Source organism: Acomys minous, assembly GCF_964271855.1.
Source record: "Acomys minous genome assembly, chromosome: 17".
Lineage (NCBI taxonomy): Eukaryota > Metazoa > Chordata > Mammalia > Rodentia > Muridae > Acomys > Acomys minous.
Window position 1 is genome coordinate 19,466,362 of NC_140500.1, and position 27,740 is coordinate 19,494,101.

A 27,740-nucleotide genomic window follows, 5' to 3' on the forward strand; every position below is an offset into this window, starting at 1 on the left:
ACTGCCTCAGAAAGAGGAAAGCGAGCTGAGGAGAGCGAAGCAGTTGGGAGGGAAGGACCGGTGCGAGTCAGGCAGCCCTTGAGGCTCTCTGCTCGCCCACCTTCCACTCCTCTCTTTGCCATTTCTTTCCTCGCCCAAATCTCCAGTTTAGCCAAAGGGAGGAGGTAAGGGGAGCCCCCTCCAAAATAAAGAAAACATAAATAAAACTTTTACAGTCGGGACCGAGTGGTCGCCGGCTGGCCATGGAGCTTCTGTGCTGCGAGGTGGACCCAGTCCGCAGGGCCGTGCCAGACCGCAACCTGCTAGAAGACCGTGTCCTGCAGAACCTGTTGACCATTGAGGAGCGCTACCTCCCGCAGTGCTCCTATTTCAAATGCGTGCAGAAGGACATCCAGCCGTACATGCGCAGGATGGTGGCCACCTGGATGCTAGAGGTAGGTGTGCGAGCAACGCTCTCGGGGGCGATGGGGGGGGGGGGATACCCGCTCCATTCCTACCCCCATCACGCAGGGACCCTAAAACTGCTAGAGGACTACCCCTGCGCGAGGTGGCCCCGGCACCCTTGGGCGAGACGCGATTCTGTCCCTTGCTAGATTAACTAAGGGAGGAAAACGTGGGTGAGGCGACGGTGTCGGGGGTGGGGGGTGGGGGTGGGAGGAATGGCATCCCGAGCGCGTGTGCTTGCATGTGGCTTCCTTGTCTTCCCAACCCCATTCTGACTTGGGGACCTGAAAATCTATACCAACAGTTAAAGACATTCCCTCCCAAGGCTGGGGTAAACCTTGTAGCTTTAGGTCCTTGCGTGTGGTCCCGACTCCGCGTTGGCACTTCGGAAGGGGAGGGGGTGAGAAACAGGGAATTCAGGAGAGTCCCGGAAGTCACTGAAAAAACGTGCGTTTTAGGAGAATCTCAAAGAACCGCTGCTTTAGTCTTGCTTGCAATCTTTGCCGAGCAGGGTGCCCACGTATGCACAGCTCTGGACCTGCCATGGTTTCGCCATGTTGCTTTGCAAACTCCAATTACAAGGACTGGGAACATACGCCAAGTCCCTCCAAGCGCCCCATGATCGTGGCCACCCTCTTTCTGATCCTGCCCTCTCTCCCGGCCCACTGTTCACCAAGGTTACTTACAGTTTGGCTGCTTCTAAAGCGCGCAGATTTGGGTGGGGTAGGAAGCTGGGGAGGAGGTGTGTGTAGAGCGGGCTGGGGGGCACCCCCAAATGAGAAGTCAGAGTCCCGCGTGCCTCGTTGAAAGGGGAGGGGGTCCCGGATTCCGTCTTACCCAGCCCCCAAGCCGGGCACAGCCTTTCTAGCTACTGCCCTTGTGGGCCGCAGCCGGACACTCCGCAAGTTTCCCCACCAGGATCTAGAGCCCCTGGGGTGGAGATACTGACCTTACAGACACCCGAAACCTCTACTCCGGGAAGCCGGGAGCCTCTCTGGGGTTTTCAGGCCCAAAGGGAGTTTCTAGGCTTTTTGCTCGATTTTTTAATAATTTTTTTTGAAGCGGTCCCCGGCTCCAGCTCTGGCTGCGGCTGACTGAGGCGGGCTTCCTCCTCTTCCCTCCCCCTCTCTTCTCCACCCACCCCCCCAACAGCGGCCCGTGGGCCTCCGAGACCACCCTGCACATTTTTTTCAATTGTCGGGAATGATAGAATAGGGTCTGAGGATCCGAATGAGACCAAGAAGTAGACTCTCGGAGCTTCCAGAATATTTTTATTGATTTTTTGAAAAGATGACGAAATCCGAAAAAGAGAGCGAGTTAGAGTGCCGGAGAAGTGAGGAGCCAGAGGGAGCGGCGGGCGGCTGCTGCTCTGGGCTTTGCCTTGGGCTGGGGGTGGGGGTGCTTTATAGTTCATCGCATTTTTCAGCTTCCGCAGGAATATCTGAATCCCAGTGGCCGGTCGGATTTACCCCAGTGTTCTCACTTCTATTCTTATTATATTTTCTACTCCGCTCCTCCTCCCCCTCATACAAAAAAATACAATAAAAAAATTTTTTGTTGTTGCTACGGGGTTATGCTTATGCATTCTTTCCCTCTGTTTCTGATACTATTTTTTTCACTGTTCTCTCCGACCCTATCCCACTCTGGTTGTAGGTCTGTGAGGAACAGAAGTGTGAAGAGGAAGTGTTTCCTTTGGCCATGAATTACCTGGACCGTTTCCTGGCCGGAGTCCCGACTCCTAAGACCCATCTGCAGCTCCTGGGTGCTGTGTGCATGTTCCTAGCCTCCAAGCTCAAAGAGACCATCCCGCTGACGGCTGAAAAGCTGTGTATTTACACGGACAACTCCGTGAAGCCCCAGGAGCTGCTGGTAATGCTGCCCTCCCCGCTCCTGACTCTGTCTTCTCCCATCCCACTCCCCGATCAAGCTTAGGGTTCAGAACTGCCCCCCCCCCAAACCACCGGGCGCCTTCACACTAACCAGAACTGTCTCTTTTAGTAGGAGAGCTATTTTTTCCCATGCCAGGGAGTGAGCAAAGCTCTCAATACTTCACGGAAATCTGTAAGGATGAGAGTCAGTTGAGTGTGAGAGAGTGAGTATGTGTGTGTGTGTGTGTGTGTGTGTGTGTGTGTGTGTGTGATGTAGAATATTTTAGTGATGTTTTAATTAAGATCCAGATCATTTCTCACATGCTAGTTGGGTTGTGTCTTCTAAGAGCCTGGAGGTGTCACAGGTAATGCCTTACATATCAATAAAGGTTCACAATACCCACACACACAGTAGCTGATCGCTAAGTATGGATGTATCAACTATTATGCAAAGTCAACACCAGGCTTTCTATTGGTGGCATCTGAAGCATAAGTTCTTAGCTCCAAAAGGGACAGGGACCTGGATACAGTTTCCAGGGTGGGGTGGGGTCCTATCTTGGCTCAGGTTTTCTGCTTTAAAAGGCCCTTGCAGCCACACAGCCAAGGTTCTGCAGCTCTCTTTTGGAGCTTCTGGGGCCCACCCTCACTGGTTTTCACACTTTTCTCTTTCACTGGTGGAAGAGGACCACCCCGTCTGTCTACCCACTCCCTCCCCCTTGCTGCCACGGCCTGGGTCTGCATAATCTCCAGGCCTAAGACTGCCTTCTTGAACTGAGCCCTTTGTGAGGAGCAGGACTTTCTGGGCCTGTGCTGCCACCTAGTGGCAGACATGTGCAAGGCTGGGGGGGGGTGTTGCAGAGAATGCAAAGAGGGGCATGAATGACTTCACCTTTGAAACACCGCCAGATTTCAGCTGCTCCTGGTTTGGTCTGAAGAGGCCCCTAAAGGTGCTTTCTTCTGAAAGACCTGGGTCTTCCAATAATGGTGCCAGAGGACAATTCTGTGCTCACATCGCCCTGGAAGAAGGAAGGGCTGGGGCTTGAGCCATCTCTGGGTTTTGCCTAGTTAAGAGGGTTTTTATCCTGACTTTCTCCGAAAAGCTAGGGTAGACTTGAAAGCTGGTGAATTAGGAAAAAAAAAAGATTAGAATTAGAGCTTATTTTTCTCAAAACACACGAAAGATTCTTCCATGTGGCTGGTATGCTGGAGGATTTGAGGTGTTTTTCAAGACACCCTAATTTTTCCAGGACCAGCAAAGCAAATTCAACTCTCCAAAGAAAGCACATAAGCTTTCCACTTCCCATCCAGAAGTTGTGGGGCCTGGAAGGGTTTGTGAAAAGAGCTCCAGGAGCCAAGTAACGGACAGGCAGAATCTGCCTCTTGAACTCCTGAAGAAGACTGCTTGGCTGGGACAGTTTCCTTTTGAATGCACTTCCCCCCCCCCCCAAAAAAATCCAAAACAATCCAAACAAACAAACAGAACCCCGGGGTCTTAACATCATTTAAGGTAGCCCCAAACTTTTTAGACTCAGAGAGGCAGAGTCCCAGACATACACCCCCAGGTACACATATTATTAAGGTTTTATTTTATGTAGTCCGGGTCATTTGAACATAATTTCCCATATTTATTTCATAAGAGGAGGGACACAAGGTCATTTACTAGTGGGGCTGCCATAGACGGCCATGAAAGAGTAGGTGGCAGTCCCAGTGCATGTGCCCAAGACTTCTAGGACCCTGTTTAAGCACCTCCACCTTGCCTCAAATCACTATCTGCAAAATGTGGTTGCAAGTGACCACCTCGGGCCCTTTAGTTATGAAGACAAAGACCAGTGAAGACGTAGGTGAAAAGGCTAAGTGTCACATCCCAAGGCTTATGCATGGTGTGTCAAAGGGGAAAGTGTTGGCGGCAGAGAGAAAAATGATACTTTCTCCCACAAGTAAAGGCCAGCTAATTGGTTGCCGGGGAGTTGGGCCAAGGAAGCTTATTTTGTTCCACATCTGCAAGCATCATTTTTTTTCTCAATGCAGAATTGTCTTATGATAGAGGCATATTCAATAAATTCTTAACATAGAAACACGATGACCTTGGTTAGATCTTACTATAACCTCAACTTTGTGGCTGGGAAGGCAACATTTTGTGGAAGTCAAGGTTGGGCGTGAGGGGCTAGAAAAGTAAAGGAAAGTCCCATCTTGGCAGTAGCTACCTGGGCTCTCATTATTTTCAGTGGACCCTGAGGGGCACAGTGACAAACGAAGGCCCCCTTGTGATCAGGATTCCTGCAGCTGAGCCTTAATGAGCATCATTAAAGCTGGAACCCAGCCCTGGGGTCAGGCTATGGATTCTTAGTGCTCTGCCCTCTTCCTCCCGCCCTTTCCAGGAGTGGGAACTCGTAGTGTTGGGTAAGCTGAAGTGGGACCTGGCTGCAGTCACCCCTCACGACTTCATTGAACATATCCTGCGCAAGCTACCCCAGCAGAAGGAGAAGCTGTCCCTGATCCGAAAGCATGCTCAGACCTTCATCGCTCTGTGTGCCACCGGTGAGAGGGGGTTCACGGGCTTGCACTGGGGGTGGGGGTGGGGTAGGGGATGTGTCGGAGGCGGTACTGACTTCTCCACCATTTTGGGTGTGTAGGCGAGTGGGCCTGAGTAAGCCAGTCTGCGGTTTCATTTCTGGCTTGTTCACTCTTTTATCAGGACTAGAATATTTTCTTTTTCTCCTTCACTCATAAACGCTTTATGAGGACAGGTGTGGTAAGGGAAAAAAGAAATTAGTGCCTGCTAAAATATTGTTTATGATGTCTAAAGTGCTCTTTGAAGATTATATATACTGTTCACCAGTTGTATTTAAATCTTTAATCTTTTGAGGAAAAGGACGGCTTGGAGATAAGCCCAAAGGGGAATTTAAAGATTGGGGGGGGGTAGTGGGGGGAGAGGGAATGGGCAAATATGGGTTAAAGGAACAACAACAAGAAAAAATGCACCCCACCCTGATAAGTGGGAAGAAATCCCTTTTCACTGTAGCCTATTTATTGCCTTCTTCTGCTCCCTCTGTTGATGAGGGGGTGAACCTTTGAGCAAAAGCTTTGCTTTATGAGCTCTGGAAAGGATTTTGATACATAACCGTTACTGTTTGATTCCTGCAAAGAAGACCCCCCCAAACCTATCTTAAGCTGTGGATCATGACCCTGCAAGGTTGCATCATCAGGTACCCTGTATAGCAAATATTTACATTATGAATCATAGAGCAGCAAAATTACAATTACAAAGTAGCGACGGAATGATTTTTATGGCTTCAGGTCACCACAATATGAGGAATTGCGCTAAAGCATCGCAGCATTAGGGAGATGGAGAAGCACTGCTCTAGAGCGTTGGGAGTCCAGGGGGGATGTGTCAGGAGTTCACCTCCTCAGGGTCAATAGGTAAAGAAAAGACCTGGCCATGATGGGGCCCAGCTCAGCTCCCCAGGGGTTGTTGAACTGTGCAGGTGTGATGGGAGTTGGGGTGGAGCCGTAACATTTTAGTTCCTTGTAACTTCTGGGTTTGCATAGCGGACTGTGTAATAAACAATAGGGCCTGTGCTTGGTTTGAAGTTGAAAGGTCAGACTTTGTTACTTACGGTGGGGAGAGACCTTGTACAGGCTGTTGAACCTCTCTGAAGTTCAACTCGATCTGCAAAAGAAGCCTTTGCAGCCTTCCTTCTCTAGCCTTTGCAGAATGGACAGGAAAACTAAAAGCCACCGGGAAACGTGCCCTGTGTCTCCTAAGCCGGGCCATGTTAATGGTGCAAGTACACCGCTTACGTCTGCCATTCTCCAACTGAGGTGCTTGCCACAGGCTCCACCTCCCTTTTTTTTTTTAGAGACGTGTGTATTGCTGGTTTTCTTCTGTTCATGCCCTGGGGAGGCCATAAGCTAGACTCCTCTTTTGAGGAGTTACCTGCCTTTCCACCAGCCAGGGGTGGGGGTGGGGGTGGGGGTGGAGGTAGAGGGTGGACTCAAGAAGCCCCAGCCTTTGCTGCCCTTTGGTGTCCCTCTGCTCTCTGCTCCTCCTCCCTTGCTGACTGACCTGGGCTCTAGAGGTCAGTCACACACTGACCTGCTGTCTTGTCTCCCAGGAACTGCCCCCCTTCCTCTCTTGCCCATGATTCAGTGTGGGGGAGGGTCAAACTAACCTTTTCTCTCTGGCCCTAGGACAGCTGACCCCCAGACCTAAATTCCTCCATCAGCCAGCTGGCTAGCTGTGACTTTGTCTTTGACCAACAGGTCTTTGGGGGGCTCTGTTCACTGCTTCTACCTCCCTGATCTTGCACCCTGACTCAGATAGAGTTACCCAGACTCAAGCCGGATTCCCCCAAGTCTGTATAGACCACAACCCCATTCTCTATTCTTGGGGATTCCATCCCCCACTCTTGGCCATCTGGTCCCAGATCCTTGGGGCAGTTGCCAACTTTGGGGCCAAAATAGGGAGCCTGGGATTCAGTGACTAAGGGAAGAGGTCCGCTGGGAAGTGGGGGGTAGTCAGGAAGACACCCTGTTGGGGGCCTTGACCTAGCTTTAGCCAAGGAGTGGGAAGGGGAGGGGGAGACCGAATGCCTCTAATCAGATCAGAACAAATGTACCAAGTACTAAGCCTAAGGCATGGACTGGTGAGCGTGGAAAAGGGCCTCAAGCCTCCTGGGTCTGGAGAGGGTGGGCCTGACCACAAAGTCCTTGCTCGTGTCTTCCCTGCAAGTCCACATTTGGGACCCTGCAAGTGAGTAAACTTTGGAACCCTGCTGGTGTCTATAGGGGCAAGCAGCGGCCAGTAGGCTGAACAGCCTAAAACACCAAGGCCTGCTACTTTTGAAGGACAGTCTTCTTTTTTTGTTTTGTTTTGTTTTGTTTTGTTTTTTGTTGTTGCTGTTGATTTTTTTTTGGGGGGGGGGACAGGGTTTCTCTGTGTAGCCTTGGCTGTCCTGGACTCTCTTTGTAGACCAGGCTGGCCTCGAACTCACAGAGATCCACCTGCCTCTGCCTCCCGAGTGCTGGGATTAAAAGTGTGCGCCACCACGCCCGGCTCATGAAGGACAGTCTTCCTGAGGCTATGAGCTTTGGGGGCTAAGATGTGGTGAACCCGAGCAGCAGCACCTCTTTAATAGAAGGCTCAGTGTGATTCAAGGATCAAAGATGGGAGGAGCCTGTCCCTTCAGCCCAAGCTGGCTCCCCTGTGTACCCCAATACCTCATAACCTCTCTCTAACTCCAGTCCTAAATATTTCACCCTGGACCTGAGGACAACCCTGGGGTCTTGGTGATTCACAACAGCCTGGGAAGGGAACAGACCCTGAAGAGATGGTAGGTAGCCAGCCCTGGGGCTCTGTTACTAGTTTATGGGAAAAGCCAATTGTGAAAGAGCTGGCAGTGGCTCTGAGGGGGTGTGCTGAGCGTATGTGTGTGTGAAAGGGGAAGAGAGTGCGGGGAGTCCAGGGGCCGAGGGAGCGAAGAGTGGCCTTCCAGCAGTCTTCCTTTATGGGGCTCTGGACTAGGGTTGGTGGCAGGGCAGAGGAGTGCCTTCCTTTTCTGTTCAGCCTACAGTAGCTTCTAGGAGAGAGGCGGCCTGAGACTGCCTGGTATTGCTCTGCCAGCTGGTCTTGGAGGTGGAGGAGTTTGAGTGAGGGGAACTGCACAGGGTATGTGGTTCAAGAGATGGCAGATGTGGGTTTAGTTCTCCTGAGGGGCTCTGCTCCCGATCTCCCAAGTCAGCAAACAAGGTAAGAAGACCCAACTGAGGTAACTAGGGTCTCACTGGGGTACCAGCAACCTTATCCTGCTTAGCACATGACTTCATTGGCATTGAACTTGAACTTGGCACAGGTACCCCAGATACCCCACCTATCTCTTTTTGCTCCAGGAGCTGACCTGTAGCTACCGTACCCAACTAACTGCCTGTGTAACCCCGACCCCCTACTCCAAGGCTGAATCCTAGGGTAGGCCCAGTCTTCTCTTAAAGGTGTTTATTTGGTTTCCGGGGACTCTGGTGGCCCTGAAACGGCTGGGGACTTGACCCTTGTTCTAGAACTCAAGCCAAGCCTCTGGTGGCCAGGAAGGAGGAATGAAACTCACACTTCTACCCGGGGCCTCTGAGCTGCCCCCAGAGGGCAGTCATAGGCTGAGAGGAGGAAGTAATGAGTTGGATTGGAGTTGTGGGTGATACTGGTTAATCTCACATCCCATCGGGCTTTTCTCCAGCTACACTGCCTTGCACCATAAGGATAAGTTGCGATGTTACCCTCTCTCAGAGATGCCAGATGAGCGTATGCCGATGACATCATAGGTGCCATTTGGTGGCCAATGAGCACCCTGGCCTGGTTCTTTAAACTTGCACCTCACTTACTACAGGTTGAAAGAAAGGAAGAAGCAGAGACGACAGACTTGTTTGGTGGGTTTCCTCCGTCCCAGGGGGAAAACAAAAGCAAAAACAAAAGAAACAAGAAACAAAACAAAACAAAACAAAAAGAGACAAAACTGCCCTCCCCCTAGTGGAGGACAAGAGTAAAGCAACCACTGGGAGGCTTTATTAGCCTACACTACCCATTCTACTTTTATTCAGCAACAAACTCATTGGCAAGGCAGAGCACCCCAGTTTTAAAATCCATTTAAACCCCGTAGAACAGTTTGGCCAGTGAAATTTATTTTTTTTTTCTTTTGGTTATTCGAGACAGGGTTTCTCTGTGTAGCCTTGGCTGTCCTAGAATCGCTTTGTAGACCAGGCTGGCCTCGAACTCACAGCCATCTGCCTGCCTCTGCCTCCCAAGTGCTGGGGTGAAATTAATTTTTTAAAAATGCAGATTCAGATTTCAAGTTGGTGGATATGGAGTGCTTCTCCTGATCCTTGCTCATATTCGGGAGCCTCTCCAGACACCCAGCTGCTTCTGTGGCACCCCCAGGAAGGCAGAGGTAGTGGGTGCGTCTAGGGTCAACGAGGCTGGCTTCTGGCAAGATCTCTTTTGTATTTTTGCTCATGGTATGTAGGCGGTAACCTTGAGGGTTGTTCTAACCCCAAACTGGATTGGAGTACAAAGGTCTCCTTAATCAGAGGTCCAATACCCCTAGTAAGTGAGAGACACTGAACAATCACCCCAAGATTTCCAATCTCCTGTAATGTGTCCTTTGCCTGCCCCCACCAGGAATGAGGAGACCAGACCCTGGAGTTCCTCATAGGGGCATTGCTCCTGGGCTCTAGGTGTACCACATCAGAGTAAATGTGCACTGTATGGAAAAAACAACCTGTAACTGCCTGACTTCACAATCATACATGGAGTCTCTGTAGGCTCAATTTTCTTAACCAATATATTTTATTAACAACTTAGTGGCCGAGCATACGTCACTTATAACCCGACTAACCAAAACGGTAGGAAATGAGGATTAATGGACCCAATAACAAAACCGTAAGGATATCAGTTCCGAGGAACGATTCTCCTGGCATAATCAGCAGGATTTTTTTCTGCTGGAACCTAGAATAACCAGAACCCAGAACCTCAGCAGGAGCTGGAGCCCCAAAATCTTCCCTTGAGTGGTTCTCTCTAGGAGCGTCTCGAAGTGCAGCGATGAACAGCCAAAACTATCCCAAGTCTCCAAAAAGCCCCGCCTCCAGTTCTGGGCTCATTTATATATCTCCTCCCAGAGTCTGTTCATGAGATCTTTTCAGCTGGCAACAATCAAGCTCCTGCATGAGGTGGTTGGTCTTCTAGTGGATTAACCTCACCTGTTCTCTCACAAAACCATTCCAGTCCCGCACTTGGGATCCTAAAAAACAGGTTTATCTCTCTTTCAAGTCTCAGTGATGAGAACAGTGGAGGGTGAGGATTGGGAGCAAGGGTGATTGGCATCTATGGTTTGCCTGAGCCAGGCTCTGTGCCTAGGTTAACAGCATAAGCTAGTATAATTAGTCCTCATGATAGCACTATGGAGAAAGTAAATTCGTTCTTTAAAAAAAAATCAAGACAGGGTTTCTCTGTGTAGACCTGGCTGTCCTAGAATTTGCTCTATGGACCAGCTGGCCTCAAAGTTGAAGATCCACAGGCCTCTGCCTCTCAAGGGTAGGGATTAAAGGTGTGCACCACCACCACCCAGCAAATTAGTACCTTTTTTTTTTTTGATCAGAAAAGTTTCTTTCAAAGATACCCATGTAGTCTATATGAAGCCAAGAGCAACACACCATACTGGAGTGTACTGCTATGTCATAAATTGGCTACTCAGCTGTAAGAAACTGCTATTTCTTCAGTGCACCTGTTTTTGTTGTTGTTGTTGTTGTTGTTGTTGTTGTTTTCCTACTGGGAGAGGGGTGGCCATGCATACTGGAGCATAGTATAAAGAGCCAATCAGATTCGGCCTAAGGAGGATTTCCTTCAGTATTTTCTCTTAGAGAAAAGAGGTAAAGCTCCCCCTGTCTCTCCCCCACCCCCACACACATCAGAGGTCTTATACCTGCCCCCCAGATCAGGCCACATACCCATCCCTTCAGGCTCCACATACTAACCCTAGGTTGGTTTTGTTAGCAGGGTGTCTGCAAAGCTCTGCAGGGATGACGTGCATGCCCCCTCACCAGCACAAGGGAGGGAATGTTGTTCGTGGCCCTGTCACTGCCAGGAGCTCTCACCCAGGGCCTTGGTGGCCCCAGGGCCATGGGCTGGCTGCCTCCTCTACACTATGAATATCACGGAGGGGGGGGGGCGGGGGGGAATGGGCCGGGGGCTAGCCAATGAGGTTATTGGATAGAGAAACAGACCCATATGGGAGAGACCTACAGCAGAGCCAGCAGAGCAAGCGGCAGGGACGTTGGCTTCATCATGTCAGCCAGGAGGATAGAGAAGACACAGGCAGGGGTTGGCGGCCAACAGGAGTTAGGTGAGCCCCTCAAGGTGAAAGTGGTGAATAGCTAAGAGAAGAGAGCCAAGGGCTGAGGCAGCCAGACAGCCCGGCATACCCAGTGTTCCTGGGATTGAGCCCAGGTGGGGAGGGGACATGCGCACACTTCACTGATTCTTGGCGTGTCTCAGAACAGTAAAGACTTGGTGCTGGGGCTCTGGGCTCTCCGTTGAAAAAGCTTCACGGTGAAAGGCTGCTGTAAGAGGGAGTTGCATTAAGAGAAGGAAAGAGTCTAGCTATGCTCAGCCCAGTATTCGCGTTATGATTTTGAAGTGTGACTCATCCATCCCTCTATGCTCTGTCCCCATTGGACTTGTTGGTGTCTTTTCACAACTGCCACTAGGTTAAGCGATGACATCGTCACCTCTTTTAATTTGTGAGCCAAGGTAGGAGCAAGGGCTAGATCAATTTGACAATTGCAAGGTTTCCTTCCATGCATAATGTCACCTTCCGAGGTGGATTTGCATGTTAAGCAGGCATCACATGCAATGCGTGCGTGTTAGCAATTGGCAGGTCCAGGCAGCTTTGTCGTCTTCATGGAACCAGCAGTTACTACTGGGTCATAGTCACACAGCCGTTAGAGAGTCACTCAGCGGGAAATGAGTTTAAGGTCCCAGGTTGCACTTAAGGCGACTCCTCTGTCTTAACTCTTAGAAAAAAATAGGACTGTGACTGGAATGCAATTGTTAGTCTTTGGTGTTTGAGTAAAGTCCTGGCTTGCCCTGAGGTTCTAAAAATCCTTAACATGGGGTTAGAGGTTGAGAATGAAACCAACTCACCTTAATCTGTGTCTGTATTTATTTAACTTACATGTGTGTGTGTGTGTGTGTGTGTGGTGTGTGTGTGTGTGTGTGGTGTGTGTGTGTGTGTGTGTGTGTGTGCGCCATGCACATGCCTGGTACCTGTGGAGGGCGGAAAGAGGGCATTGGGTTCCTTGGGATTGGAGTTACAATTTATGTGGATGCTGGAAATCAAACCTGGGTCCTCTGAGGGAGTAATAAGTGCTCTTAACCGCCAAGTCAACTGTCCAGTCCTTCAGTACTTTTTCTTTATGGCTAGGCAGAGACCAAGGCAAGATCCTACTGGGAATATCATTCTTCATAAAAATTTTCACAATCCCCCTCATCTCCTTGTACTTTGTTCCTCCCTCCTTCAAATATTGAAATCCCATAGTTACACCACCTGTAGAGCCAATGGAGTCCTGGCCTGTACAATTGCACACCTCCTTGACTTTTCCACCATCACCCATGGAAAGATGCTGTGTTTTAATCTCACTCGCCCTGTCGGGGCAAAAATAAAAAGGTATCTGGCATATATTGACTTCTTGAACAATTGTTCAAGAGTAAGCCTGGGCCTTGGAGCCCTTGGTGACTTTCTGTGTACACTCAGATAAGTGCCCATCCTCTCCGGCCCCAATGTCTCCTCTAAAATTGGGAATAGCCACAGTTGTCAAATCAATAAAGGGCTTCCGGTGGAAGAAGGTCAAGGGAGAAAGTGGCTGCAGAGCCCAGGTGACAGAGCAGAGGACCTCTCCCCTTTCTGATTTCTGAGCATCTGCCGTCTGGTGAGCTCTGGGCCCTGTTTTCCTCCTGGCTTTCCGCCTGACTTTCAGCCTCTCGTTCTTTTATAGACTTCAAGTTTGCCATGTACCCACCATCGATGATTGCAACGGGAAGTGTGGGGGCAGCCATCTGTGGGCTTCAGCAGGATGAGGAAGTGAACACACTCACGTGTGACGCCGTGACCGAACTGCTGGCTAAGATCACCCACACTGATGTGGTAGGTACCCATCACCTGGGCTGAAGCCAGCCGTCTCCAGAAAGATGGGTGTTTATGATGGCAGGTCAAAGGTTTTATTGGTTGGTTGGTAGGTTGGTTTTCTTGGTGTCTGTCTTTGAAGATGAGCATTTTTAAGGTGGTACAAACTTCAGCAGAGGGATGCCTCCCCTCAAGGTGTGTGCTCCTGAGGTCTGGGCTTTCGGGGTGCCACTGAGTTGCATCATCAGCTCGCCTCTAAATTTTATTAAGACATAGTCTCTCAGAGTTGCCCGGGCTGGCCTTGAACTTGTGATCCTCCTGCTTCTGCCTCCCAGGTAGCTGGGATTACAGATGTACACAACTATCTCATCCTTCCTCTTCAGGGTTGGAAAGTCTGCGTGTGCCTTAAAATACAGCCAGGACCTCAGCAGCCTGACAGAAGGGGGGAGGGCTGTGGACCGATTTTCCCTCTGTGGTGTGGGGTTCATGTCCATTTATGTACACGTTGTCAGGCCTCTGCTCTGCCCATGGAGAGCATCCAGGTCTGCTCACTCTCCACTAAAGTGGTAAGGCACAAGGAGGGGACAGCTAGAGCAGGGCAGGAGCTGCAGTGAAGGGAGCAGGTTCAACGGGTGGCCTTGTGTGGGCGATACCTCAGCCTGTCAGCCTTTCCACCATCCTGCCTCAGGCTCTTCTTGCGCTCAGAGTTGTGATGGGTGACAGAGCACACAGAGTGTAGTCCAGATTCAAGAAACTATCATTAGCTTTAGACTTTCTCCATCCTGTGTGGATGGCCCCCAGTCTGCTGCTGGCTGCCGGAACATAGAGCTCTTAAACAGAGAGGTTTTGAGCTGGATCAGGATCCCATACGGTCCTGATTTCACTGGCTAGGACATAACAGTGAGAGAAGGCTCCATTTGTAATGGCTCTCAGAGCTCAGATAAACTGCAACCTGCATTTTCCCCGGGCATCAGAGAGAGGGTAAAAGAAGCAGCAGAGAGGCCGGACAGATGCTAGCAGAGCTGGGATGCAAGCCTCTGGGCTCTGACTCTAGCCTGGAAACTTTGCTTACCACTCTGGCTCCTGGGAACTTTGTGTTTGCAAAAGGCATTTGGTTGAAAGGCCAAGCAGAGAGAGGAGTGCTTTTGGCTCCTAGGTCCTAATGCATCACCATGGAGAAGCTCGGGAATGCAGGGGGAAATTTGCAAGGCACCTTCTGGGTATTCAGGGGAATTGAGACTTCCCTGTGAGGGAATTTACTGGGTTCGGGGTGGGGGTGGGGGGTCATGTCGTGTGATGTACAAGCCTCTGGCTGGTGCCTCACCAATGTATGCTGAGCAGAGGTTATTTAAACTCGGGGATCTCAAGGCCCTCAGCTTCCCTGGATTTGGCCTTGACACTAGCTCAGAGAGGTGACAGACCTTGAAGGCCATGTTAGAACTAATCCTGGTCTCTTCTCTGAACCAGTTTTTTAAGTGGGGTGTTTTAAATGCTGGTATCAAAATGTACGCTTTTCAGCAAGGCCTCCAAAATACAGACTGCGAGGCTCCACACCCGTAACCCCAGCACAGCATGAAGATTGCATTTCCAACTAACTCTCTAAAGGAGAAAGCGTGTGTGGAAGGGTTTCAACAAACCCTGACCCTCTTCTTGCCTTTCCTTAATGTCCCCTGCTATGGTTTCCTTTATAGATAGGATGCTAGCCAGTTGTAAACACATCATTCTTCGATTTCTGAAAACACACACACACACACACACACACACACACACACACACACACACACACGCCCACAACAGTTTGACCCTCAGGTGTCACCACACTTTCAGGAGTTATAGGCCTGCTTTGATTGGCTGACCTTCCCAGCAGGGCCCCATTCTTTGTCTTCCTCTCTCTTGCCCCACACCTCAGTGTTACATATCATCAGAACCTGCTCCTGTGGGCTACCACAGAGGCCCTCTGTCTGCTCCCTGATTTGCATGACTGCACACCAGCCTGTCATCTCATACCAGAGACGCTACCTTTTCCTCTCAGACACTGTGCAGCAGTCAGGAAATACAAGTCGGCTGTCAGACTGGGCTAAGGACAAGCAACTCTCCTCCCGTCGGTCACAGCTGCTGGTTTGGTATTTTATTTCTCTTTCTTTTTTTCCTAGACAGGGTTTCTCTGTAGCCCTGGCTGTCCTGGACTCACTTTGTAGACCAGGCTCGAACTCACAGAGATCCACCTGCCTCTGCCTCCTTGATTGCAGATTACGGGAATGTACCACCACCATACCTGGCTGGTAGAACAAATGGCTCTAGGAACTGGCTCTTCTTCTGCCTTATGGGTCCTGGGACTTGAACTTGGGTCAGCAAGCTTGGTGGTAGGAACCTTTATCTACTGAGCCATTTCACTGCTCCTGGCACCTCGTATCGGCATGATTTGTCTTACTTTGGGGTGCAGGCCCATGTGAAATTCTCACAGTAGACCCAAGACTTAACCTTGCAGTATTAAAATCCAGGCATAGACGCAGGAACTAGTAAGATTGACCTCGCCGGTTCAGGGGAACAGATGGCGCCTCAAAATCCTGAGAGTACTGCTGGCCCCCCAGGGAGTTCACTCATTTGCTTCCCGCAAGTGTTTTCCTTGGAAATGTTGGGTGTGCAGCTTCCCAGGTGCCCAGTGTTCTCTCCGCCATCCCCAAGTCTTTGAAGAGCTGAAGACCAGAGCAAAGGCCAATGAAGCTCTCTCTTAGACCGCACTGGTGTTCAGAGGGAGAGGAGTCCTGATCTCATGACCTCTGCTCATTGTTTTGTGAATGAAGAAGTGGTGTGAAGAAGAACTCCTCCCCGTTCACCCCTTAGGATGCCCAGTCGTTGCAGACTTCCTGTGTTAGAGAGGAGAAACGAACAAGGTCTGGTCCTTAGGCACCATACTAGAAGCTGGAATGGGAGGGTGGAGCATGAAAAAAAAATCACTTAGTGATTTAAGCAGGAAATGGAAAGTACCGGTTGGAGGTGACTTGGTGGCTAAAGCACCAGCTGTTCTTCCAGAGCACCTGGTTTGATGCATAGCCCCATGTGACAGCTCACAATGGCCCGTACCTCACACGTGCAGTGCACAGACATATATGGAGGCAAAACACCAATGTGCATGAAATAGATTAGTTAAAATTTAATAAAGTGAAATATGCAGAGCCCTCACAAAGATCCTGGACTAAGGCGTGCTGGTGTGTTCTGAACTGTAAAGGAGGCAGGGCATGGCCTGAAAATGAAAGAACTCGTGAGGCCCAATGTAAAGCTTGAGCAGAGTAAAGTTTGCAAAACACGTCCTTGGGCTAGAGAAACAAAATGTGGTATGTCCATTCAGTGGTGTATCACACAGTCTTTCAGAAGGAACATCATCCTGATACACACTTAATATCATGCTAAGTAAAATAAGCCAGAGGCAAAAGACATGTAGTATGTAAAGCTGGAAAGGTCAATTTTATAGAAACAAAAGGTGGAACTTTGGCTCTCAGGACACACACACACACACGTGAACACATGAACACACACACGAACACACACACACACGCACGCACGAACACACTGCATTCATATGAAACATTCTGGACCATCCCTGCGAAATGCCAGTTAGTATATTGGTCTGTCCCGCGGAGAAGTTAAACCAACACCCAGGACTACATTTGCTTCCTTGTGACAGAAAGAAGCCAGGGGCAGCTGGTGGCTGACTGGGGTTTCTGAGCTCACCTTGTTCTCCACAGTCTTTTCAGCCTTGCTGTGTTCTGCTCTCTTAGATGGTCTGAGAGCACGGCTGAAGGTAGGTCCCGTCGCCTCATCTGCCACAGCTAGAGTGCATTCCCCAGCTCACTGGCAGCAGATAGCCTGGACTGCAGGCCCCCACGCAGCTCTGAGAAAGTGCATCTTTGTTTTCCCATCCGGTTGCCAAAATAAACCGGAATGCTCCATTCCAAAGAGAAATCTGAGTGAGAACCCTGACAGTTTTACAGGGAGGGAAGTCTCAGAGGGTGGTGTATTTTCGGTACTTTTTCCTTCCAGCCACAAGTTAAGAGTTGCTAAAAACAGACACTGGCCAGGGAGGCAGGCTGGCTCTCGGGAAACTTCTACCTACCCAGGCCTCCGTTGCCAAGCATGAGTTTGAGAGCCGAGACCGGCCATGCCAGGCCCCTACAGAATCAGGTTCTTTTTCTGCCTCCTCCACAAATGTAATTGAGCTTTGGTCCAGCATTTACTTCCCTGTTCACTTGCCTATAGGGCCTCTTGAATACAAGACACAGCTTGGACTTGGCTTTTTAATCTCAAGCCTCTGGCAGTCTTCACACATGAAGGTGGAGAAAGAGAGGGCAGGAGGAAGGAAGGATCAAAGGACAAAGGGCAGACAGATGGGTTTGCCTTTCGTTCATTCAGGACTTGGAAAGATTTGTCATCTATGTCTGTCTGTTTGTGCGTAATTAAACACTAGTTATATGTCAGAAGATTTACCTTAATTTTCACTCCCAGTCACACACTTAAGCCATTCTGGAGTGGAACCAATGGGTGGCGTGAGTCACAATGGTAGAAGGCTCGCCTCACACGTGCAAGGCTCTGGGATCAATACCCATCACTTCAAGAAAGAAAGAAAAAAAAATTGAACTGAGGCTTCCATGCGATAAAAATTAGAGGCCGTTTCTAGAAGATAACGAACAGAGCAAATACAGGCTCAAGTCATACTGCCTGGGTTACAATACAACTCCTTGCCATGTTCTCAAAAACTGCCCAGAATAGGTTCTAGAAATTTTTTCCTTTAGGGTCATCTTGGCAATTTATGATAGTGTTTCTCAGTGACCAAAGTCATCTTCAGTGCGCTTTTCAGGGACAGGAATTCTGGGAAGCTTGGCTGACAGGCAGGCTGGGGCGGGGAGGTGGGTAGAGCAGGGGGCTGCCTCTCTCTCTCCTTTTTTTTTTTTTTTTTTTTTGTCGGCCTCGTTTGGTATGCAAGGAAACGAGCCAAACAGCCTGTGAAGAAAGGAAGAATGAGATAGTTTCCTAAGTTGTCTCTGCCTGAGTTGGCCGCGGGTCCGGGGCTCATTCAGCCCTTTGTCCCCCTGTTGAGTGCAGTGCGTGTGTTGTGACAATAGATGGGTGCAGGAACACTGAGGGCTAATGGTTGGAGTTCCGTGCTCCCATTCATGGAGGCAGCGGAGGGTGCAGGGCAGAGAAGCCCGAGCCAGCAAGTGGAGGAAGTTGGGGGGGGGGGCGGGGGGCAAGTAACGAGCTGGAGATCACAGCTACTGCTGTCAGGGCTCTGAGGATGGAGTGGGGGTGGGGGTGCCAGGGCAGTGCAGGGAGGGGGGCCATCATCAGAGGAGTTGGAGGGGTGCCCGACCTCCAGCGCAGTGGAGTGCCACCTGTCCGGGCTGACAGACTAGCATTATGGCTTTCCTTTTAATCAGCTTAATTTGGGGCATCTTAACACAAAGCCTGCTGCTTTGGGAGGCTGCCGCAAAGTTGAGGTCCTGGAGTTCTCGCTTGTTACATGGATGTAGCATCTTTTTATCGGGGCACTGTTATCATCACCCCTACATACATACATAATACACACGTGCATGCGCACGCATACACACATTTGGCCTGTGTCTTCCTCTCTGAAGAGTCTCTGTCTACTTCCTTACATCCTGAAAGAAGCAGAGAAGTTGGAAAGAGAAAGTTTTCATATTGGAGACTTGCATTGGTTTTCTGCTATCATTCAGGGGGGGACAGGCCACTCCCATTCCCCCAGTTCCCATGTTGGTCTCTGCAGGTCGCTTAGACCTCCAGATTTGCTGACTAAGGTTATCACCTGTCAGTCATGTCCCTTTGGAGTTACTCTGAACTCCATACATCTCTCCTCTGGTCTCCTGACATGATCTCTGTGGCTGGGTTAGAAGCAGGGCTCTTCCTTCTTCTCCATCACGACCCACTCCTTCCCCAGCTGTTTATATTCTGCTCCACCGTACATCACGACTGCCCTGCAATGTGTCATCTTCCTTCCTTTCTGGTAGCTCATAGGAAGTGCATTTGCCCTGTAGGCTCCAAGAAGGGCTCCTACAAAGCTGGGGAAGGGTGTGCTTGTGCTTGGAGTGATGGATTGGTTGGTTGGCTGGTTGGTTGGTTGGTTGGTTGGTTGATGGATTGATTGATGTTGGGAAAATATCCTGCAGATCTCTCCGCCTGCAGGAAGTACTGTGTTTCCCACTTCCTGCAGGTAGAATCAGTTCTACCTGTGTGATTTCCACCTGGCTGAGCCAGGCTAAGGGACCCTAGTTGAAAGAAGAGCTGATAACTAAAAACTTTGAGGAAGTAGAAACTCACGGATGGTTGGATTTAGCGGTTGACTATGCCAGGAGCAGCTGGCGTTGCAGCCATCTTTCCTAGGCTAACTACATCAGTCCTTCTTGTCCTCTACAAGGAAGAGGGGTCAAAGATCAAGGGTCATTCAGGGTCACTAATGACTTGAATTTCAGTTAACATCAGAAAGGAGAGTGCACATTTTATAGGGAATCTTTGGACTTTTCCCTGTTGCGAGACTAGCCTGTGAGCCCGCCCGTGGCTGGCACGTGTGTTAAATCACACCTGCCTCAGTCCAGTCAGAATGACTGCCAGGTGTGTGGGACTGCCTTCCCTGTAGAGGGGGTGTCTCAGAACTGCCCCTTTAATGTCTTGGGCAGCTGGAAGGGAAGGGTTACCAGTAGGAAGAGCTGGGAGGGACACTGCAGATCCTAAAGCCACGCTCTGGAGCTTTCTTCAGGCTGATCTCTGGCATGACTAATACACTGCCACCATGGAGATGTACGGCAGTCATGATGGTGGGGAAGATGTGCCAACCCAGATGATCTTGCCCTGAGACCAGAAGTAAGAAAGGTTGCACAGACTTGGCCAAGAGGCACTAAATTTCCTACTGGGGAGCAAAGTCTCTCCTTGTAGACTACATCAGAAAATATCCACTAAGTTGACCCCCACCTTAAAAGATTCCACATTCTTCACAGAAGCTCTCATGCAGCCCAGGCTGTCTCCAAATGCACAACCCTCCTGCCTCCTCAGCCAGCCTCCTTTTACCTCAGATGGCTCAAAGTTCTCCTCCCAACCCCCACTGCACAGACCCAGCCTCACAAAGGGTCCCTCGTCCGCTAAGAAGCCTGCTGTCTTGAAATAGCAGGAAACTCTCAGACCTTACGCCTCAGGTAGGATTTGGTTTCTGTGGCCAGCTCCACAGTTGGAGGCAAATATGTGGCTGCTCCCTCTGATATGGAGCTGTTCCCACTCATCCTCTCTGCCTCCCAAGAAAAACCCATTTACATCACCAAATGCTGCCAGATTGGCTTAGCAGGAGGGACATGGCAACAAAACAAAAAACAACAACAACACACAGAAGGCGGCAAGACCCAGACTTCTAATCGCTAATGAGGGTGGATGATGTGACTGCAAGGTACCAAGGTCAAGATGAGAGATGTTAGACTCTTACTTGGCACATGAGTCCTTTATAGTGGTATTGTTGAAATTAGCTTGGAGGCCCTCAGTGTTGGACCATACTATCTCTAGGACCAGACCTGTGGCACATCCCTATCTTAAGTAATTGTTAATCCATATCTTCTTTCAAGGAAATCTAAGATGAGCATGTTTGTGTGCCTAAAGTAACAGATACTCGGGGAGGCTGAGGCCAGAGGATCACTTAATTAAAGCCAGCCTGAGAAACATCCAGTCTCGAAGATGGAGACATTAACACACACACACACACATACACACACACACACACACACACACAAGAATGTACATGCACATGCGTGTGCATATGAATGCACACACATGAATATAGACGCACAATACACAAATGCACATGCACACACACATGCGTACATCAGTGACCATTTATTGCTTTGCTACTTAGCACTTCTATAGATGAAGGAATAGAGATCGGTTGTCTGATGGAGCTATGCCCTGCCAGCTTCACCTTCCATCTTCCCACTTTTCTTAGGTTCAGGCGTTTGTGGGGGACAGACGAGGCATTTTTGACCTCTGACCTTCGCTCTTGATCTGTTGTCTTTCCTCATCCTGAAGCTACAGTTTGAAAGGTCTAGCGGATGAGAGATCGGAAAGAAGAAATGGAGGTGGGGGAGGGGCGGAAACGTCACTCCTTGCTAGTTAATGCCAACTTTATTTTAGGTCTTTGGAAAATAAAGATAATGCCTTTGTGTTTGGAAAATAGCAGCCTCTGGGTGCTGAGATCGGCACGGTGAAATAAACGGAGGGAAACTATGTTCTGAGCTGTGGGCAGGCACAGCGAGATTTAAGCCAGCACAGTTCCTAATGTGTGGAGGCTGCTTCATAGTGAGTGCAGCAAGGCAAAAAGTCCTTACTAAGAGCAGCAGGTTCCTCAGCTTGCCTGCTCTACACCCCACCCCCACCCCCAACCTTGTAGCCTGAGCCATAGTCCCATCCCAATGACAGCCGTGAACTTGGCCTCACATTCCATGTCTCCCAGCTAAGAGAGGCTTCTGCCTGAGGCAGCTCACTCTGGATTTTCCCTACCAAATATAGAATAATAAAGGCAACAGTGCAAATTCTTGCCTATTCCCAAATTGGACAAGCTCGAGTGGTCTGAGTTTTGTAAATATTCTGCATTGTGTTTTTGTGAGAAGAGTCAGGATGGTAAATAAGCAGAAAATGCAGGGATTCTTCATTTCTGAACACTTTAAACAGTTACGAGTCGCCCTTCTTGCCTATTTATTCCTTGGTTGCTTGCTTGGCTAACAGGGTAGCACCTATGGGACTCAAACCCCTTCTGTGCCACCTCCTACCTTTCCCAACAGAAAACCTCCATGGGCCCCTTGATGGCCAGCAAAGGCCTTCTGTAGCTGGATCATCTTCGGATCAATATAGTTTAGAATAGAAAATGCCTGGGCTTCAGCTGAAATGCCAGCTCTCATCGGCTGGATCTGAGAGATGGGCTTCTAGCTTGCTCCCAGGTGGTGCCGCTGCTGCTGCTGCTGCTGGCCTGTGGACCCCACTTCCGTGTACTGAGCTTCCATAGCTCCTGAGAACACCATTCTTTTCCTTCACATTTATTTCCACAAGAAAACCAGGATGGGGTGATGTGAATTGGATAGTGTCTGTCTTTGGGGAGGTGTTTTGTGCTTGTGTTTATGCTAATAGCTCCTGTCTGGGCCTCTCCTCTAGGACTGTCTCCGAGCCTGCCAGGAGCAAATCGAGGCCGTGCTGCTCAACAGCCTGCAGCAGTTCCGTCAGGAGCAGCACAATGGATCCAAGTCTGTGGAAGATCTGGACCAAGCCACCACCCCTACAGATGTGCGGGATGTTGACCTGTGAGGATGCCGTTCGTTCGGGCCCCCGCAAAAGAGAGAGAGGCGTGTTCGTCATCTGCTTGCTCCCTCTCTCTCTAGTTATGTTATGGTCTTTGTGTTTTAGGGTAAAACTTCAAAAAAACGAAAACAAAAACAAAACAAAAAAATCCGCCCCCACCTAGATCATATTTAAAGATCTTTTAGAAGTGAGAAGAAAGGCCCTGTAATTGAACCGCATGTGGTGCCTGTTCAAAGTACAACGTAAGGGGATCCCTTGTATATTCGAACAGCTATTGTTTGATGATGTAAAAGTCATAGTGAGATGCTTGCAGGAGGAACCGCTGACTAGCTAGACAATATGCAGACCTGCAGGATGGGAACAGATTAGAGGCGACTGTCTTGTGTGCTTGTGAACTAGTGCATATGCCCCCTTTGGTAGAATTGCAAGGAACCGCGGAGGAGGCCTGAGTGACACTGAGTAGTTTGCAAAGCAGTGAGCCCAAGAAGGAATCAGAAACAAGAAGGGTCATGCAGGAGAGGTTGCGCAGAACTGCCTGTCCACATGACTGAACCATTTTGGATGTTAAGAAGCACCTTGATGCCTCACCTCATAGTGCCGACGAGACTGAGTGTCGTGGGCTCTCTATGTTGCATTCTCTTTGCTGATCACAGTAGCTGCTACCTAAGGGATATGTCTGTTGCCAGTTGGACACAGGTGATTGGCTCCTAAGCCTAAGTGTTTGGTGAGTTTGTGCTTCTTCTTCCAAACGTGGTTCGCTGTAGATGTATCCTACTGTTTATCTGATGGAGGGGATTAGCTATGGGCCATGACCAAATCTCATCTAAATGGGGGCAGATGGAGACTGAAATGAAACTTCCCTATGTAACGGAAGAGGGCGGGATCATCTTTAATCCCTTCTTAGGAAAAAAAAAAAAAAAGACCTTAACTTTTGGTGCTGATTGGCAGGTCTGGTCCACAGTTTAACATTGTTATAAACCATTCCATTAGAAAAGCACTTTGAGAAATTGTTCCTGGGGGTGGGGTGGGGTGGATGGGATGGTTTATGCAAATCATGTTGAATACTCCTTCGTCTGCTCCTCCCCTTCCTGCCCACTTCCAGTTACTTACTATTCATTTTTGGAGTCTGATGATGTTCTGGTACCTATCCCTGGGGTCCTCACCAGGCCTGAGAGAGCCCTCTGCTGAGATTCCCATCCCAGCATTCCTCAGAACAGCCTATAAACAAAAGGTCTAGACCATTCTGATGGCATAGAAGGATCGAATCCCCATCTATAATTTCCTCCTTTGGACATGGAAAGAAAAATTACTTTTGGTGCAAAGGCGGATGGCTGAACACCAGGGCGTGGCATTTTGTTCCCTTTTCCGTTTTGTTTGTTTGTTGTTTGTTAATTTTAGTGCAAAGTTGTATTCATCGTACTTGAATATCTCCTCTCCCACTTCTTTGAGGCAGTCAGTAAACAGAAGTTGGAGCCACAGTTGTTGGCTTTTTTTTTTTTTTTTGCACAATTATAATTGACAGGTAATGAAGCTATTTGTTAAAATATTTGCCTTTTTTGAGGAAAGATCAGAACAGGGCTGCTTTGATGAAGTATACACAGGTTCTGCCTTGTTTCGCAGTATGAGGGTTGAAGATGGAGAAACATCTAAGGGTCTCTTATCTTTTGTTTTCTTTTGTTCTGTTTATTATTATTATTTTTCGCTGCTAAGAAGCTAAGATCATTCATCCCTATTCACATTAACAGTACCTAGCTGTAATGTTTCACGGTGTGCTGCTATTTTAGAAACATTGTTATAATATATTATTTTACTGCTTAAATTTCAAGTCCCGACATAGATGGTTGACATATGTGTTCTTTGTACTGGAAAAGCTTTTCCTCAGTTTTTTTCCTTCTGGTAGCATATTGATGGGTTGTGTTTCATTTTGTCTTATGCCTTTTCTTTCATGGTTCTTCATTTCCAGGTTCCCCCCCTCCCCCCTCCTCTGATTACATTCTTCAAAGAGAGTTTTCTTTACCTCAGGTTTACTGGACAAAAAATCAATAGCGATAACAATGTATGTTTTTGTTTTCATAATACCTCACAGCTATACAGTTTCTGTTTGGAAGGCCGCTAGCACGAGGCACAGGGCAGGCAGAAGGTGGGTGCTGGGCATCCTCCTAGGTAGATGGCAGGCAAGATCTGACCCCAGGGGTCCTTTCTGTCCTCGAAGGTCACCAGGCTTTCCTTTGACTCAGGCACTCTCCTCATGATAAAAAGAGCACAAGGCAGACACTCAGCAAACACAGGCAGTGGACTAGGTCAGCCTGATTTGCAGCCAGGCACCAGGAGCATCCACCAAGCATCCATCAAGTATTCTGGCAGACAGTTAGGAGACCCTCCTCCATCTTGTACCCCATTCAGAAACAAGACTTTTTTCTTCATGGGGTCCCTTCATCATGAACCTTGACCAGTTTCCCTCTCCCAACTTGGGATGGCCTCCAAAGTCTTCCTAAGACGGAGTCTGTGGGCGATGAGGCTGTAGCCTTTTCTAATAGTCCCTTCCCCAGCTCCTCCACTGTCCTCTACAGAGGCTGGCAACGCTGTGCAGGGCCAGGGTGTCTGCGTTGTGGCATTGAATGGCTTCAGGTTTTGGGTCCCTTTGAGTGGACAAGGTAGGAAGCACAGGTTGAAGAAGTCTGGGAATGCAAGTTGAAAGGGAAGGAGAGGCTGTTGCTATGGTCTCGAGTGTGTTTAGGAAGGATCAGGACTTGGTGAGTCAGCATTACCCTAAAATTCTAGGGAGTTTGTGGTGGAACTGTGGGTGATGAATTGGGAAGTTTGAGGGCGGTGGGGGCGAAGGGAGCAGCCTGCAGCTAGCCAGTGTTTATCCAGAGCTCACGTTGCATAGCACACTCCTGGTCTTTAAGGGGTCCCACAGAACCTGATAGACACCTGAATACTTGGGCAACTGGGGTACCTGATGAGTGACCTTTGAGCTTAACAGAAGCATTGAATGAAGGAAGTTGACACACAAGGGAAGAAGCGGGTCACTATCTGTCCCCCGCCCCCCCTCCCCAATCCCCATTTCCTCTTTTCTGGAACCTAGAAGGGATGTCTGTGGCCATCCTAGTGTAATGAGTGGTGGAGAATGGCTCTTCTGCTTGCTCCTTGCTTACAGAAAGGAAGGGGACCTGGATTCCTTGGTGACCAATACCCTCTGCTTAGATCTGGGTCTCCTTGGCAGTATTTTCATTCCAGAGGGGTATACTTGACCCCGTGGATTTCAGCTCGCTCCCCCTACCCTCCCTTCACATTCTACAAAAGGGATTGCAGATTCTCATCTTCTTCTGCCTTGATAATGATCTCTTGTTTGTTTGTTTTTTTCTTCCTTTGTCATTGTTGTTTGTATTTTTTTCTCCATCAGTAGGGGCTAAGTTGTTTCCCCTAGCCTGCCAAATTTTGATACTTCCCTGTTTTGACCAAATCCTAGGGGGGAAGAAACCCTAGTATGCCAAAAATAATATGCTAAGTATAAGGAGATTCATAGTGGTTCCTAATAGCCAGGCAGCCTGTGGAGGGTGGGCTCCTTCTAGAAGGGACGGCTTTTAGAGGCTGCTTTGGGTTGAACTGTCCCCAGGACACCACGGAGAGCAAGACAGGTCTTGTCCTTAAGGTGTGTGCCTACCAAGACAGACTCCTCTCTAGCAGCCAGGCTAGGGGTACATGCAGCATCCCTGGGTCCCATCTTGTTGCTAGCAGGGTAAGTGACCCTTTGGAGGGAGCTTAATAGCTTTCCTATAGTTTAGCCCTTTGGGAAGCCACCAGTCTGTGCCTTAGAAACTGTAGAACCAACAGGCTAAGATGGGATCGCTGTCACAAAGCGGGCAGAGGAGCATGGTCTCCATGGGGTATGGGAACAGGGCTGGGTAGACCACACTTGTACCTTATTTCCTGTACATACTGATTTTCTAGTTCGAGAGGGGATTCTGGGTGGTGTGGGAACAGGAGGTAGCAATAAGAAGTCTAAGTAAGCCAGCTGACTTCCAAGCCCAAAGGATTCCCCCTTTGCTTACCTTAGACAGTCCAACCTTGGGCATAGCTTTAAAAAGGAAATTAATACCGAGACAGTGAAGTCCCCTTAAGCCAACAAGCCCTCAATAGGTACACAATCCACACGGGCTTTTGTCAGTGCAGACTCTGGGTGGTTGTCAACAGCTGTAGCACACTCATCCATTTGTACAAAATTGGGTGGGAGGCCCCAGGAGGTATTGTGGTCTCCTTCACCCGCCACAGCTTTTGATGAGTCTAGATTCTAAACTACATAGAAGAATTGCTTGAGCCAGGACGTGTGACACTCTCCTTTGAAACTGGGCTGGGCTCTGAAACCCATTCTTGGTTCTTGTTTTAAGAAGCCATCCAACACATACATACACTTGATGGAGCTGCAGATCTGTGCTTTTGCCTGCAGCCCACTTGTGAGGGAAAAGTGCCTTACTGACTGTAGCCATTACAGTAGCCACTCGATTTCAACAGGTGCCTATCTTTGACCAAAAAAAAAAAAAAAAGAAAAAAGAAAAAAAAATTAAAAGTCTCTTAATTGTCATTGGCTGTCATTCTTATGCTGATCATCTTGTATGTCCCCAGCAAGTCACCGGGCCATCCAATTGTCTCCATGATGTTCACTATCCTTCTGCCGTGTACCTCAGATCTATCAGTTATGATCTCTTGTCTTGGATTATTTTTTCTTTCCTTTTTTTTTTTTTTAATTTGCTTTAAGAGTGCGATGCCATATCAAATCAATGTTATTCTCTCACAGTGTATTCTATAACAGGTGTGGGTGGGTTTTATGGTTGGGATCCTAGAAAATGCTAACGTAGCATGATCAGTGTGAACAACAACAACAAAAAAAGGGGGGGGGGTCTTTAAGAAATCTGGAGGAAGCACATTGTATTGACTACAATGGTGATGTGACATAGCTGTTAAGCGCTAAGTGATCTTTAAAAGAACATGACTTGTTCTTCTGACTAGTTTGACGCTGGAGTTGAAAGTGGTTTCAAATGCAATTAGGTTATGCTATTTGGACAATAAACTCAACCTTGACCTACAATGTCTGACTGTTGTTGACTTCTTTCTGAACTGGTGGTCCTCAGACAAGACTATACCTGTCCTGAGTGAGAACTGTGTTGTCAACAGTTGATAACCGACATAAACCTCCAATCATCCGCTGGAAGTGAAACCACATCCATGTTTTACAGTGCAAGGAGTTGCTGACCTTCCCCCCGCCACACACACACACCCCATTTGGACCACAAATATAGGCAGAAACAAGCAGAAATGTTGTTTACAAGACGCCTCATGAGTGGCTGAGTCACTATTGTTATGACTGGACTTCTGTGACAGACCCTGGCTTTTGCCGGGTACTGTCTCTTGGCCATGAACGAGT

The 27,740-nt window shown here is 49.0% G+C and overlaps 1 protein-coding gene and 1 long non-coding RNA gene across 4 annotated transcripts in view; one reads left to right on the forward strand and one right to left on the reverse strand.

The window, feature by feature from the left end:
* LOC311588570 overlaps positions 1–2,080 on the reverse strand; it is a 47,428-nt gene extending 45,348 nt beyond the window's left edge. For all 3 annotated transcript variants that reach the window (XR_014776262.1, XR_014776263.1, XR_014776264.1), the window contains exon 1: positions 1,394–2,080. This is a non-coding gene — a long non-coding RNA (uncharacterized lncRNA). The remainder of the gene's footprint in view (positions 1–1,393) is intronic.
* Positions 1–27,404, forward strand: CCND2 (cyclin D2). The gene is made up of 5 exons (XM_084766332.1): positions 1–434; positions 2,098–2,313; positions 4,691–4,850; positions 12,849–12,997; positions 22,172–27,404. The coding sequence occupies exons 1-5, from the start codon at positions 243–245 to the stop codon at positions 22,319–22,321; spliced, it is 867 nt and encodes a 288-aa protein (XP_084622458.1). The 5' UTR covers positions 1–242; the 3' UTR covers positions 22,322–27,404.
* The last annotated feature ends 336 nt before the right edge of the window (positions 27,405–27,740 follow it).